The 16,290-nt window shown below is 38.3% G+C and overlaps 1 protein-coding gene across 1 annotated transcript in view; it reads left to right on the forward strand.

Moving 5' to 3' along the window:
* The window catches only part of MANBA (mannosidase beta), a 136,139-nt gene that overhangs the window by 62,307 nt on the left and 57,542 nt on the right, over positions 1-16,290 (forward strand). The window contains exons 8-11 of the mRNA XM_082611637.1: positions 1,306-1,457; positions 10,786-10,903; positions 12,530-12,616; positions 15,961-16,128. Coding sequence (XP_082467763.1) covers positions 1,306-1,457; positions 10,786-10,903; positions 12,530-12,616; positions 15,961-16,128 — 525 coding nt within the window. The remainder of the gene's footprint in view (positions 1-1,305; positions 1,458-10,785; positions 10,904-12,529; positions 12,617-15,960; positions 16,129-16,290) is intronic.

A 16,290-nucleotide genomic window follows, 5' to 3' on the forward strand; every position in this document is an offset into this window, starting at 1 on the left:
GTGAAAAAGGCAAATGATGTTTTAGCTTTACTGTGAAAATAATTTTGAACTCAGGAAACCCGTTGAAAGGTTCCCAGGGATCTCATATGGTCCCCTGGCCACATTTAAAGAACTGCTGTTCTAGATGTTTGAATCTACCATCAAGATGTTTTAAAAGTTACCTCTGAAAGTAACCATTATTTTTTTACATTTTTGCATCCTAAAACAGGTGTGGTAATTCCATGTCAATATCCTCCTTATCTGGGCCTTGTTCTGTGTCTTCTCATAAAGTTAACTCTGATATCTTTTGTCATGTCATATTAATTAGGGCAAGGGTCAGAAAGTGGAAGAATGGTGGACACTTTCATTACATGAAATAAGTTGATTTATTAATTATTTTTAACTAGAGAAGAAATGCATAATCTTGGTTTCAAGACGGGGCTTTGTTGGTATATAACTGTGTCCCTCAGTACTTGATCCAGTTTATGGCTGGAAAGAATGAAGATTTGGATAAGAATGTCAATCTTTTCTATCTAAGGTCTTGCTGCTCACTTCTTAACTGTAGGGAAACCTGGCTGGACTGTCACAGGGACAAAGGTCTCAGCTTCTTCTCACATAGCAAGGATAACACTGGACTGTGTACTTCCATCTTTTCTTCCAGTTGGAGCACCACTTACATCTCCAGTCTCCATATCAGTGCTGTCTCAGACATTGAGTTTGATGTGATAATTAGTTAAGATTAAATTGCCCATTAAACAAAATGACTTTATAATAATGTGCTATTAAAATTGGAAAGTTGTTAAATTATGAAATACCTTGTACTGTATTTCTTTGATTCTAAGATACATGTTTTGGCACATTTTAATAACACTGAAATGAGAATGTGTGTTTCAAAGATGCATCAAATTAACTGGTGACATATTTTCCCCACTTTTGTGAAATAGTATCAATTTTTGTTTTAATTTTGAAGTGTTATCTCAAATATATTTCTTTTGACATAATTGCAAATGCCTACATCATGGGGAAGACTACAGTATATTTCACTCTTTAATGGTTTCTGTATTTTTCTTTTCAAAGAGAAATAACAGGACCTGGCAATAATTTATTTATATATATATTTTCTAAAATGTGCACTTCCATATTAAGTGCTTCATAGCAGATAGAAAATTAACACTAATTTATGTTCATGTAAACTGCTTGGAAGTTTACTTTAAAAAAAATCTCTTTTGCTTATTTTTTTAAGGCTATAGTAAACAATACAGTTTGGTTTTGTCATATGCTTATGTTTTAAATTTCATATTCATTATTTAATTCTGTTAATAATAGGTTTATTTTAGGACAGTGGAACTTATAGAAGAGCCCATAAAAGGATCTCGTGGTCTGAGTTTCTACTTCAAAATTAATGGACTTCCCATATTTCTGAAAGGCTCGAATTGGATCCCCCCAGATTCATTCCAGGATCGAGTAACCTCTGCCTTGTAAGTTATCATCTTTTATTTCTTGTTCCTCTTCATATTATCAGTCCCACAGAGCTTAAGAGCTACTCATTTTAACTTTTTTAGTTCCAGTGGAAGGAACCAAGAGGTAATATATAATTCTAGGATGATGGAAACTTTGGAAAGGATTTTAAAATCATTTATTTCATTCTCATGAGCTATAGGTAGTCTTACAGCTAAACTATTTGAGACTGCTGAAATCATCCAACTTTTATAAATTGTTTCTAGAGGAACAAGAAAATGACTAATGCACATTTTGGATAGTTAGCCCCTTTGGGGGAAAAAATATGGTTACATTTGGATTTTTTTTTTGAAGAATACCTTTTTTTTTTCACACTTAAAAAAATGGGAACCCATATTTACCTTTTCATGCTAAGGTATTTGCACATTCTTTCAATTTTACCTTAATAAAGAGAACTAAAGAAATTTAAAAATTCAAAGTGTTTTTCTGAAGCTTTGAGAATAGAACTTAACAAGAAAGTATTTCCTGATCAGGTTTATAAACTACTATCTTTGTAATAGTGAAAATAAGCTTTGTAAAGTGAAAATAAACACATTTAACTTATTTAAATGTACAAACATGCATTCACGTATATTATGTTTAGAATGTAGATGTGGTTGGTAAGTAAACTCTAATTTTGCCAAAAGTTGTAGTAATATCCTTTTACTTCAAAATGTGTATAATGTTTTGAATTTCATATGAAAATGAAATCATTCTCCAGACACAACACAGATAATTTGCTGACTCTTCTTTTCAAATGCTCCTTTCCACTCCTGGAAGGTTGGCAGTGGCTGTACAGCACAGTTAGGTCAATTAGTAAACCTGCCCATAGGTGCTTTTGCTGGGAGCACAGTGCTCTGAGTGCATGGTCATCCTGTTACTGGCCTTTTTCCTTCCTTTCTGAATGCTGTTCTGGAAATGGAGGGTACATGCTCTCAACGTGGCTGAAAATTTCTGTACTTACCTGAGGATGATGTGAATAGAAATTGGAAAAGCAGAAAGGAAGTTTACTAGATAAAAGAGTACTGGACTGGAGGAATTGTAAAAAGGGATGAGAGAGAGCTAAATACTAATATTCAAAATTTGATTTTTATCGTATAGTTTGAAATGGTTATATAAAATAAGCACATACTTTCCAAGGTTTACAGTATTTTTCTACAGGAGTAACTTTAAGACAGAAATTTAGGATTCAAGATGGTGGAGGAGCAGGTAGACGTGGAGTTCATCTCTCTCCATGGATGCATCAGGAATACATCTATAGATACAACAATTCTCACTGAACACCAGTTGAAAACTAGCAGAAGACCTTGGACAATGGAAAGGACTAGAAAGATCCCTGCATAACTGGGTAGGATGGAAAAAAGGAAGGGAGAAGGAGGAGGAGAGGAAGCGGGATGGGACCTGCACCCCCAGGAGATGGGAGCTGAAGCAGAGGAGAGATTCCCGAATGTGGGGAAACCCCCTCTCTAATGGGGATACCCCCTCTCCGATGGGGAAATCCACTGGGACAGAATGGAAGCATTTGACGCCGTCGGAAGAGCTTGAAGCTGCTGATCTGTGGCAGACGGAACAGAGTGAGAACTACACAGACGGTCCATACCTCAGCCCTATGTGCCCCGGACTGGGATGTGTGTTCACAGGTGTGCAAGGGGGCTGGGAGCTGGTGTGTGGGGATTGGAGAACAGGCCCAGAGCGAGAACTGCTGTTCGTTGTGGGGAGACAGACTGAGGGGACGGGAGGGAAGAAATCTGCAGCAGGGAATGCCTATGGAGGAAGACTGGACTGCCATGGAAGCAGAGCACTACTGCTGAGTCCCACACAGGGGGAGGAGCCACTATTGTAACCGCTCCCTCCCCACATGTCGCTGCCTGCCAACAACAATAAAAGAAGCCCGCTCAGGGCTGGCTCTTGTGCGCTGGCTGCTGACACATAAAAAAGGCCCCTCAGAGCTGGCCCTCATGTGCTGGCTGCAGGGCAATTAAAAAAAAAAACAACCACCCTCTCAGGTCTGGCCCTTACATGCCTGCTGCTGGGTGCCAGAAAAACCCCAGCCAGGGCTGGCCCTCACATGCCTTATGCTGGGTGCTGGAAAAGGCCCTCACTAGGGCCAAATCTCTTGCACCCATGGCCGCTGGCTCCCCTGTGCATTTGGCGCCGCTGGGGCACCTGTGATCCAAGCAGTCATACCACCTCTGCACCCGGTCCTCACAGGGCCAGACCCAGGAGCTCCAAGGCAGCCTCAGGACCAGACTCCTGTGGGCGGACCACACGCAGAGGTGGGGATAAAACCAAAGCTGTACCCCAGGGATGGGGTGACTAAGGAAGAGGATGGAAAATCTTTCCATCAGCTGTACAAGCTGCAGATTAAATCCCCATGATCAGCTAGGAAGACCCTGCATTTATGGAACATCTGAGTAGACAATGAGTGTTCCCACAAATGAAAACGGTCCAGCTCTGGCAGCTGTGGACGTTGGGGGCAGCACACGCAGGAACTGGGCCACATCAGAGTCAGAGGAGTCCCCACAGGGCCCATAGCAGGTCCAGAGACCAGCCCAGAGGCAGAGGGGGTGCTCCTGGGGAGGCGGAGGGGGGCTATGGCTCACGGCGTGTGCAAGGACCTTCACAGCAGAGACCCCAGGGAAACATAATTATTACTATTTATTTTATTATGTTTTGATTCATTCTGTTGTTGGTTCTGGCTTCTTTTTTTTTTCCTTTGGTTTCTTTTTCTTTCTTTTTGTGTTTGTTCTTGTTTTAGTTTTTTTTTTTAATTTAGTCTTGTGGGATCTCTGTGTTTTATAACATATTTATTTTGTTATATATTTCTATTTTTACTTTGCTTTTCTGTTGTTCTGTGTTCTTTTCCCTTATGTTTTTCTTCCTCTTTTTCTTTAATTTTTTTAATATTTCCATTTCTATTTTGCTTTTCTGTTCTGTGTTTTTTCCCTTTTTATTTTATTATTATTATTTTAAAATCATTTTTATCAGTTTGTTCTATTTCCTTGCTTTATTCTTCAGTGGGCACACTGCTTTGGTTTTGTTTTTAGGTTATGTGTTTTTGTTAGTATTAATCCTAATTGTTTGATTTCATTTTTGAGTTCTATTTGTCTGGTTGTTCTCTTGCTTTTTGTTTTATTTGCCTCTGTTTTTGTTTCTTTTACGTGTGTATTTCCTTGTTTCTGTTTTTGTTTGTTTGGTTTTGTTTTTAACATTTCTCTGGGGTTTTGTTTGTCTTTTTTTTCTTTAATATATTTCCTATTTTATTATTACTTTTTTAGATTTCTGTTCCTACGTTGCTTTTCTGTTCTGTCTTCTTTCCGCTTTCTCTTTCTCTTCTTTTTCTTTTTTAAAATGTCATTTTTTTCAGTTTGTTTTGTTTCCTTGCTTTATTTGGTTGGCACTCTGCTTTGGTTTTGTTTTTTGGTTTTGGGTTTTTGTCGGCTTTCTTCTTAATTGCTTGATTTTGTTCTTGGGTTCTTTTGTTTGTCTGGTTGTTCTCTTGCTATTTGCTTTACTTGGTTCTGTTTTTGTTTCTTTTGTGTGTGGGCATTTCCTTGTTTCTGTTTCTATTTGTTTGATTTTACTTTTTACCATTTGGGGTTTTGTTAGACTTAAAAAAAAATTTTTTTTAAACCCCTTTATTGCTGGGACAAGCAACTTGCAGGGTGTTGGTCCCTCGACCAGAAGTCGGGCCTGAGGCTCTGGAGTGGGAGCACTGAGTCCAGGATGCTGGACTAGTAGAGAATTTCCAGCCCCAGGGAAGATTAACCTCTGAGAGCTCTCACAGAGGCCTCTATCTGAATCTAAGACCCGGCTTCACCCAACTGCCAGCAGCTCCCAGTGCTGGACATCTCACATCAAACAACAAACAAGACAGGAACACAAACGCACCCATCAGCACACAGACTACCTAAAGTCATACTAAGCTCACAGACACCCCAAAACATACCACCTGACACGGCCCTGCTCATCAGAGGAAAAAGACTCAGCTCCACCCACCAGAACGCAGGCACCAGTCCTTCCCATCAGGAGGCCTACACAAGACATTGGACCAACCCCACCACTGGGGGCAGAGAACAGAAGCAAGAGGAATTACGACCCTGCAGCCTAGGGAAAGGAGACCTCAAATACTGTAAATTAGACAAAATGAGAAGACAGAGAAATATCTTACAGGCAAAGGAGCAAGATAAAAACCCACAAGACCAAATAAATGAAGAGAAAATAGGCAAACTACCTGAAAAAGAATTCAGAGTAATGATAATAAAGATGATTCAAAATCTTGGAAATATAATAGACAAAATACAAGAAACATTTAACAAGGACCTAGAAGATCTAAAGAGCAAACAAACAGTAATGAACAACACAATAACTGAAATTAAAAATACTCTAGGGGCTTCCCTGGTGGCGCAGTGGTTGGGAGTCTGCCTGCTGATGCAGGGGACACAGGTTCGTGCCCCGGTCTGGGAAGATCCCACATGCCGTGGAGCGGCTGGGCCCGTGAGCCATGGCCGCTGGGCCTGTGCGTCCGGAGCCTGTGCTCCTCAATGGGAGAGGCCACAACAGTGAGAGGCCCACATACCACAAAAAAAAAAAAAAAAAAAATACTCTAGAAGGAATCATAGCAGAATAACTGAGGCAGAAGAATGGATAAGTGAGCTGGAAGATAGAATGGTGGAAATAACTGCCACAGAGCCGAATAAAGAAAAAAGAATGAAAAGAATTGAGGACAGTCTCAGAGACCTCTGGGACAACATTAAATGCACCAACATTTGAATTGAAGGTGTCCCAGAAGAAGAAGAAAAAAAGAAAGGGTCTGAGAAAATATTTGAAGAAATTATAGTTAAAAACTTCCACAACATGGGAAAGGAAATAGTCAAGTCCAGGAGATGCAGAGAGTCACATACAGGAGAAACCCAAGGAGAAACACGCTGAGACACATATGAATCAAACTAACAAAAATTAAACACAAAGAAAAAATATTAAAATCAGCAAGGGAAAAGCAACAAATAATATACAAGAGAATCCCCATAAGGTTAACAGCTGATCTTTCAGCAGAAACTCTACAGGCCAGAAGGGAGTGGCAAGATATATTTAAAGTGATGAAAGGGAAGAACCTACAACCAAGATTACTCTACTCAGCAAGGGTCTCATTCAGATTTGACAGAGAAATCAAAAGCTTTACAGACAAGCAAAAGTTAAGAGAATTCAGCACCACCAACCAGCTTTACAACAAATGCTAAAGGAACTTCTCTAGGCAGGAAACACACGAGAAGGAAAAGACCTACAAAAACAAACCAAAAACAATTAAGAAAATGGTAATAGGAATATACATATCAATAATTACCTTAAATGTAAATGGATTAAATGCCCCAACAAAAAGACACAGACTGGCTGAATGGATACAAAAACAAGATCCGTATATATGCTGTCTACTAGAGACCCACTTCAGACCTAGGGACACATACAGACTGAAAGTGAGGGGATGGAAAAAGATATTCCATGCAAATGGAAATCAAAAGAACGCTGGAGTAGCAATTCTCATATCAGACAAAATAGACTTTAAAATAAAGACTATTATAAGAGACAAGGAAGGACACTATATGATCAAGGGATCAATCCAAGAAGATATAACAATTGTAAATATCTGTGCATCCAACATAGGAGCACCTCAATACATAAGGCAAATACTAACAGCCATAAAAGGGGAAATCAACAATAACACAGTAATAGTAGGGTGACTTTAACACCCCACTTACACCAATGGACAGATCATCCAAAATGAAAATAAACAAGGAAACACAGCTTTAAATAGCACATTAGACCAGATGGACTTAATTGCTATTTATAGGACATTCCGTCCAAAAACAACAGAATACACTTTCTTCTCAACTGCACATGGAACATTCTGCAGGATAGATCACATTTTGGGTCACAAATCAAGCCTCAGTAAATTTAAGAAAATTGAAATCATATCAAGCATCTTTTCTGACCACAACATTATGAGACTAGATATCAATGACAGGAGAAGAACTATAAAAAATACAAACGCAAGGAGGCTAAACAATACGCTACTAAATAACCAAGAGATCACTAAAGAAATCAAAGAGGAAATCAGAAGTACCTAGAAACAAATGATAATGAAAACACGATGACCCAAAACCTATGGGATGCAGCAAAAGCAGTTCTAAGAGGGAAGTTTATAGCAATACAGTCCTACCTCAAGAAATAAGAAATATCTCAAATAAATGACTTAACCTTACACCAAAAGCAATTAGAGAAAAACAAAAAACCCCCAAAGTTAGCAGAAGGAAAGAAATCATAAAGATCAGATCAGAAATAAAGGAAAAAGAAATGAAGGAAACAATAACAAAGATCAATAAAACTAAATGCTGGTTGTTTGAGAACATAAAGAAAATTGATAAACCATTAGCCAGACTCATCAGGAAAAAAAGGGAGAAGGCTCAAATCAAGAGTTAGAAATGAAAAAGGAGAAGTAACAACTGACACTGCAGAAATACAAAGTGTCATAAAAGACTACTACAAGCAACTCTACGCCAATAAAATGGACAACCTGGATTAAATGGACAAATTCTTAGAAAAGGACAACCTTCCAAGACTGAAACAGGAAGAAATAGAAAACATGAACAGACCAATCACAAGTAATGAAATCGAAACTGTGATTAACAATATTCCAACAAACAAAAGCCCAGGGCTAGATGGCTTCACAGGCAAATTCTGTCAAACACTTAGAGAAGAGCTAACACCTATCCTCAAACTCTTCCAAAATATAGCAGAGGGAGGAACACTCCCAAACTCATTTTATGAGGCCAACATCACCCTGATACCAAAACCAGACAAAGATGTTGCAAGGAAAGAAAACTACAGGCCAATATCACTGAACATAGATGCAAAAATCCTCAACAAAATACTAGCAAACAGAATCCAACCACACATTAAAAGGATGATACACCATGATCAAGTGGGGTCTATCCCAGGAATGCAAGGATTCTTCAACATATGTAAGTCAGTCAATGTGATACACCATATTAACAAACTGAAGGATAAAAACCATATGATCATCTCAATAGATGCAGAAAATAACATTCCATTGTACATATGTGCCACATCTTCTTTATCCATTCATCTGTTGATGGGCATTTAGGTTGCTTCCATGTCCTGGCAACTGTAAATAGTGCTGCAATGAACATTGTGGTACATGTATCTTTTTGAATTATGATTTTCTCAGGATATATGCCCAGTAGTGGGATTGCTGGGTCATATGGTACTTCTATTCAGTGCAATCTCTATCAAATTACCAATGGTATTTTTCACAGAACTAGGACAAAAAAATTTACAATTTGTATGGAAACGCAAAAGACCCTGAATAGCCAAAGCAATCTTGAGAAAGAAAAACAGATCTGGAGGAATCAGGCTCCCTGACTTCAGACTATACTACAAAGCTACAGTAATCAAGACAGTATGGTACTGGCACAAAAACAGAAATATAGATCAATGGAAATGGATAGAAAGCCCAGAGATAAACCCACGCACATATGGTCACCTTATCTTTGACAAAGGAGGCAAGAATATACAATGGAGAAAAGACAGTCTCTTCAGTAAGTGGTGCTGGGAAAACTGGACGTGTAAAAAATGAAATTAGAATACTCCCTAACACCATACACAAAAATAAACTCAAAATGGATTAAGACCTAAATGTAAGGCCAGACACTGTAAAACTCTTAGAGAAAAACATAGGCAGAACACTCTATGACATAAATCGCAGCAAGATCCTTTTTGACCCACCTCCTAGAGAAATGGAAATAAAAACAAAAATAAACAAAGGTCCTAATGAAACTTAAAAGCTTTTGCACAGCAAAGGAAACCATAAACGACAGGAAAAGACAACCCTCAGAATGGGAGAAAATATTTGCAAATGAAGCAACTGACAAGGATTAATCTCTAAAATTTACAAGCAGCTCATGCAGCTCAATATCAAAAAAACAAACAACCCAATCCAAAAATGGGCAGAAGACCTAAATAGACATTTCTCCAAAGAAGACATACAGATTGCCAACAAACACATGGAAGGATGCTCAACATCACTGATCATTAGAGAAATGCAAATCAAAACTACAGTGAGGTATCACCTCACACCAGTCAGAATGGCCATCATCAAAAAATCTACAAACAATAAATGCTGGAGAGGGTGTGGAGAAAAGGGAACCCTCTTGCACTGTTGGTGGGAAAGTAAATTGTTACAGCCACTATGGAAAACAGTGTGGAGGTTCCTTAAAAAACTGAAAATAGAACTACCATATGACCCAGCAATCCCACTACTGAGCACATACCCTGAGAAAACCAGAATTCAAAAAGAGTCATGTACCACAATATTCATTGCAGCTCTATTTACAATAGCCAGGACATGGAAGCAACCTAAGTGTCCATTGACAGATGAATGGATAAAGAAGATGTGCCACATATATACAATGGAATATTACTCAGCCATAAAAAGGAACGAAATTGAGTTATTTATAATGAGGTGGATGGACCTAGCGTCTGTCATAAAGAGTGAAGTAATTCAGAAAGAGAAAAACAAATACTGTATGCTAATGCACATATATGGAATCTAAAGAAACGGTACTGATGAACCTAGTGGCAGGGCAGGAATAAAGACACAGACGTAGAGAACTGACTTGAGGACACAGGGGGCGAAGAGGAAGCTGGGATGAAGTGGGAGAGCAGCACTGACATATATACACTACCAAATGTAAAATAGCTAGTGGGAAGCAGCTGCATAGCACCGGGAAATCAGCTCAATGCTTTGTGATGACCTAGAGGGGTGGGATAGGGAGGATGGGAGGGAGGCTCAAGAGGGAAGGGATATGGGGATATATGTATACATATAGCTGATTCACTTTGTTGTACAACAGAAACACAACATTGTGAAGCAATTATATTCCAATAAAGATATTAAAAAAATAAATATACAAAAAACAAAAAGAAAACAAAAATTTAGTTTTAAAAATAGTGTAATAGAATGACTGAAATTTAGAAGGCATAGAAAAGATTTCACCCATAATTTTTCTATAGGTTTGTTTATTTAATGTGGTTACAGTTAATGTGTATATAATTTTGTCTCACTTTCTTCACTTAGCGTTGTATCCAAACCATCATAATTTTAAAATGTGTCCTTCTAACAGCTATTTGAAATGTGTTCATCAACCACAATGTGTTTTTTTAAATCTTTTTTTTTTTTTTAACATCCCCAAGGTTTCAAACTGGCTTTTGTTTTTAAACCTTCTTCTGTAGATTACGGCTCCTTTTGCAGTCTGTTGTGGATGCTAACATGAATGCTCTCCGGGTTTGGGGAGGAGGAATTTATGAGCAGGATGAATTCTATGAACTCTGTGATGAACTAGGAATAATGGTGAGTAATTGACAGCTCATTATTTTCTTTGTTGATTTGTTACTGTATCCTCTGTTTGACCTCCAGTGTTCTGAGTGGGTGATATTGCCTATTCCTTTGTGTTTTTTTTTTCGTTGAAGTGTAGTTGATTTACAGTGTTATGCTAGTTTCAGGTGTACAGTGAAGTGATCCAGTTATACATATATATGCATATTCTTTTCCTTTATGGTTTATTACAGGATATTGAATGTAGTTCCCTGTGCTATACAGTAGGACCTTGTTGTTTATCTATTTTATATATAGTAGTTTGTATCTGCTAATCCCAAATTCCTAATTTATCCTTCCCCAGCTCCTTCCCCTTTGATAATCATAAGTTTGTTTTCTATGTCTGTGTTTCTGTCTCATAAATAAATTCATTTGTGTCATGTTTTAGATTCCACGTTTAAGTGATATCATAGCCCATTCCTTCTTTTCTCAGAGCCAGGAATGATGTTCCACTTTTCTGCAAAGGAATAAATGGCATCTCGCAAACCCTGAGCCATAGTTGATAGTGAATATCATAATTATTTTAAATGATAGACATTCTGCATATTGGTTATATCTAAGCGTATATCTATATTTTCTTTGTAATTATCTTTGTGATAGGAGGGTAAGCATAAAAAAGAAAATAAAATATTTAAAAGTTTTAACTTTAAGGAGATCTAACAAGACCTAGAGAGAAGAAAAATGATAAAATTAAATTTTAAAAGCTGTGCTCAATATTATCATTAAGTACTCTGAACATAGTTTGCATTGGTGAGGGTTAAGCAAAGGAAATATAGTCTTTTAGTTCTAGTATTACAGTTCTAAAATACAAAGCACTTCATAGCAGAGTAGTAATTTTAATAATATTGACAATGCTGATGGTCATGATGATGTGACAATATTCTGTAATATTCCAGGCATTGTTCTCAGCGCTCTGCAGCTATTATTGTATTTTAGCTTCATGCCCACTCTATGAGGTAGTTACTGTTGTTCTCTATCCCCGTTTTACAGGTAGGGAAACTGACACGTGGAGAGGTTAACTAGCCCAAACTCACACAGTGGGTATATGGTGGAACTGAAGTTCTGAGTCAGTCCAACAGATTTAGGCTCTGTGCTCTAAACTACTGCATCATAATGGCCTCCCTAGCAATGCACTTAAGTGGTTTCATTTCTAAACTGTCCATGTAGTGATCCTTTTGGCCATGAAGTTAATTCCTTTATAAACAAAATATGTTTCTTAACAGTCTGGGCCATCACTCAGTACCAAATTCCTGGTGAAAATCAGAGTGAATCAGGAGTGAGGAGGGGTTGGGAGAAAGCTTCTTACTGAATTTCATACTCCCCTCAGCACAAGCACTGTTTCATTATTTGAATTCCCCTTTCTTCTTTTTCTTTTCTTCCCACCTAACATTTTCTCTTCTCAGGTTTCCCTACAGTTCCAGAGAGTCTGTGAGTGCCTTTCCCAGTGCCTCATGCTTTGTGATGCTCAAATGATCACACTCATCAGGCTAAGTTGATTTTTCATTTGCATGAAAGATAATGCCCAAAGTTCAGAATGAGGAATTTCTTTCTGTGCAGTAAAATCTATGGAAGTGCTATATTGCCTTTTATTTGATTTGATAGGTATGGCAGGATTTTATGTTTGCCTGTGCGCTTTACCCAACTGATCAGGATTTCATGGATTCAGTGAGAGCAGAAGTTGCTTACCAGGTATGTTATTACCATTTCAAGTAGAAGTAAAGGCTTAAGTTTTAGTTCTGCCTTTTGTTAAACCTCTCCTTGTTTCTTCTTTTTTAAAAAACTTTTATTGAAATATAGTTGATTTACAGTGTTGTGCTTAGTTTCTTCTCCTTATTTCTTTTTGTTCTCTTTACTAAATCCCATGAAAAAAATCAGTCAGGTAATTGACTACCTAGGCGATTCCACCCAGTCTCATGACTTTAACTCTACCTATTGGCTGATGACTGTCAGATTTATTCCTGGCCCTGATTTATCTGCTGAATTCCTGGTTCTTTATTATCCAGCTGCCTACTTGGTGCCTCTACTTGGAGGTCTAATAGGAATCTCAAATGTAACATGTCCATACCAAACTTATATTACCTTCCCCAGACTTGCTTTTCTTGCAGTTTTCCCCACCTCAATAAATGGCGATGCCAGTCTTTGAATTTCTCAGGTCAAAAATTTTAAGTGATTCTTGACTCCTTGATTTCTTTTACATTCCACATATAAACACTTTTATATTTATCGATCTATGAATGCAAAGAAGTGATTATATTCTAGCTCTGTCCACTGAAAAGACCTAGAAACAGTGAACAACCTAGTCATATTGAGCATTCTTTTTTTTTTTTTTTTTTTTTTTTGGCGGTACGTGTGCCTCTCACTGCTGTGGCCTCTCCCATTGTGGAGCGCAGGCTCAGCGGCCATGACTCACGGGGCTCACGGGCCCACCCGCTCCACGTCATGTGGGATCCTCCCGGACCGGGGCACGAACCTGTGTCCCCTGCATCGGCAGGCGGACTCTCAACCACTGCACCACCAGGGAAGCCCTTGAGCATTCTTATATTGAAATAATCTTTCCCACTAAGAGAAGTGTTCTTAGAGAAATGGCTGATACCAAGTCTGGGACAGGAAATATACTAGATGATCCTGAAATATTTTGGCATACCAATAACAAGGAAGCTATCAAAGATATGTTAAAAGAACTTTGATGAGACTCTGACCAACCAAAAGTGGGACAACTTGAAATTCATTAAGGATAAGAATGTCAGTGGATCGAAATCCATCAAGTATGTTAAAATCCACGAGTTCGTAACTAGAGTGTCTGTGAATGTATTTTTGTGTGAAAACCCAAAAGAAGTGAAAAAAAAGATTATTATAACATTCAAGATAGTGGTTACTTTTGGAAGGAAGGAGGGGCTATGATTAGGAAGGGGTACATGAGGGCTTCTGGGGTGCTTGGTAAAGTTTTCTTTCTTAGTCTGGATTGTGTGTTATAAGTGTGATTGCCTTATAATCATTCACCATGTCATAATTTGTTTTCTGTAGTTTTCTGAAGTTTAGAAAGTGAACATTGAATCGTCCCTTGCTCAGAGCCCTCCAGAGAAAATTAAAGATCCTCACCATGCACTGTCCTGTCTCAGCCTCCCTCTCCAGCCTCATCAAGCACCATTTTCCCCGTACTCTCTGTGCCCTGGATCGCCTTCTCTATTACCCTCTCCTGTGGACCACCTCGCTCATTTTTTTCTGGCCCATCTTACCTTGGGCATGACTCCCTGGGAAAAAGCTTTCTATGTCTGCAAGTCTAGATTAGGTCATTTTCCCTTTGCGACATATATCACACTTGAAATTACTTTTTCAATATTTTGTCACTGCATCAAAATTATAATATCCCTGAGGCCTAGGGCATGTTCCTCCCTGTATATCCCCATGATCTGGCTGTATTATTCATCAGATGTATAGATGGATGGACGAATGAATAACTTTTAAAATATTAATTATAGTTATGTAGGTTGTAAACATTTCAGTTTTATTTTTAATTTTCTTTCACACAAGTAAAATATGATATCTATGTGTTTTCAATTCTTTTATATATTTTAAAGAGAACTTTTTAATGCAGAGTTTATTAAAATTTTAAAGGAAAGCTCACCAGAAAATTCTAGGTCAGTTTGAAGGGTGTGTGTAGCACAGAGTCACTGAAGCTTTTTGTCTCTTCAGTATCTGTGTTTGTGTTTTCATCAGTACCATAAACATTCGTTTCACAGTTGGTCACAGCCCTCACTTAACGTGGGCAAATACAGAGGCAAATAAGGAAATACTGTTTATAAGACTGGTTAAGAAAAAACACAAGACTTTAATTTTTTAAGTGAGATATATATCTTTAAGATATCCTTAATGCATCTCTACTTCATGTATGGGTTACTTCGCATATTGAATGGAGACCACAGAGAGAACATCAGCTGGGATCCATCACGTAATCATCCATTACAGTGCAAGAGAAGCTATAAATACCAATGAGGTTATATTGCTAAAACATGTTCGAAAATCTCTTGACCATTGACTCACTCCGTTGTTGGCAAAGAGATTTAATTGCCTTCTTCTGCTGGGCTACATCTTCCAGTGTGTCAGAAGAACTGGATCCTTAAGACCTTTATGTAGGGCTGGCAGTGAGCCCAGTTTATGCAGACCTCAACTCTTAAGGCAGGCAAGATTTTCAGATTCCCTAATTTCTTCTTCTATGTTTAGATATATTCAGTGACTTACTTGTAGTTGTGGCATGCGGGCTCTAGAGCGCAGGCTCAGTAATTTTGGCGCACGGGCCCAGTTGCTCCGCAGCATGTGGGATCTTCCCGGACCAGGGCTTGAACCCGTGTCCCCTGCATTGGCAGGCGGATTCTTAACCACTGCACCACCAGGGAAGTCCAGTTGATTTCTTAAGACAGGGCATTGATAGTTATTTCAGGGGACAGCCTCTTGATGTCCTAATCTTTTTTCCTTTAGAATATTCCATATATTTGTCCTTAACTTTCAGAGTGTCTCTGGTACTCACTTGCTTTGTAAAACCCTCTCTAACTGTCCTCATGGTTTTCTGATCTTGGTGGAAACTGTGGGAACTTCAGTCCCTCTCTCAGCAGTAGTGTTTGTTCTGCCTCATTTGTTTCTTCACAGAAAACTCCAACTTGCTCTTGAGAAGCTAAGCCCTGTAATGTAACGTCTCCTGCCTTTTGTATTTCTTAGAATCTTTTTGTGGCAAGTCAGATAATGATGAGGTTGATTTATTTTTCTCTTTTAATGAAAGGGATTACATTTTCTTTAGTTATATGGCGAGAAGAGGAACCCTATTTTCTCAGTGTTTATAAAATCCAGATAAAAAGAATCTCAGCGATTTCTTAAAATGTCTTCCCACATGTAACATTACTGCTCATTTTCTGATGAGTTCCTGGTAAGTAAAAATACATGTGCAGAAAGACAATGGCTATAATTTTATGAGTAATTATAGCTCTGAGCTTTCTTATGTTGAGCATTTGAAAATTATTTTATGTTTTCTTCAATTTTAGGTCAGGAGACTGAAATCTCATCCCTCCATCATCACATGGAGTGGAAATAATGAAAATGAAGCAGCGCTGGTGTTGAACTGGTATGGTATACAGTCCAGCCACCTGTCTACCTACATCGATGATTATGTGACACTGTATGTGAAAAACATCCGAAGGATTGTCCTCGAAGTAAGTTCAGACATACTTCGGAGATGTTGCAGGTTCGGTTCCAGATATCACAATAGAGAGAATATTGCGATAAATCTAGTCGCATGAATTTTTGGTTTCCCAGTGCATAGAAAAGTTATGTTTATACTATACTGTAGTCTATTAAGGGTACAATAGCATTAT

Source organism: Mesoplodon mirus (assembly GCF_964341445.2).
Source record: "Mesoplodon mirus genome assembly, chromosome: 2".
NCBI lineage: Eukaryota > Metazoa > Chordata > Mammalia > Artiodactyla > Ziphiidae > Mesoplodon > Mesoplodon mirus.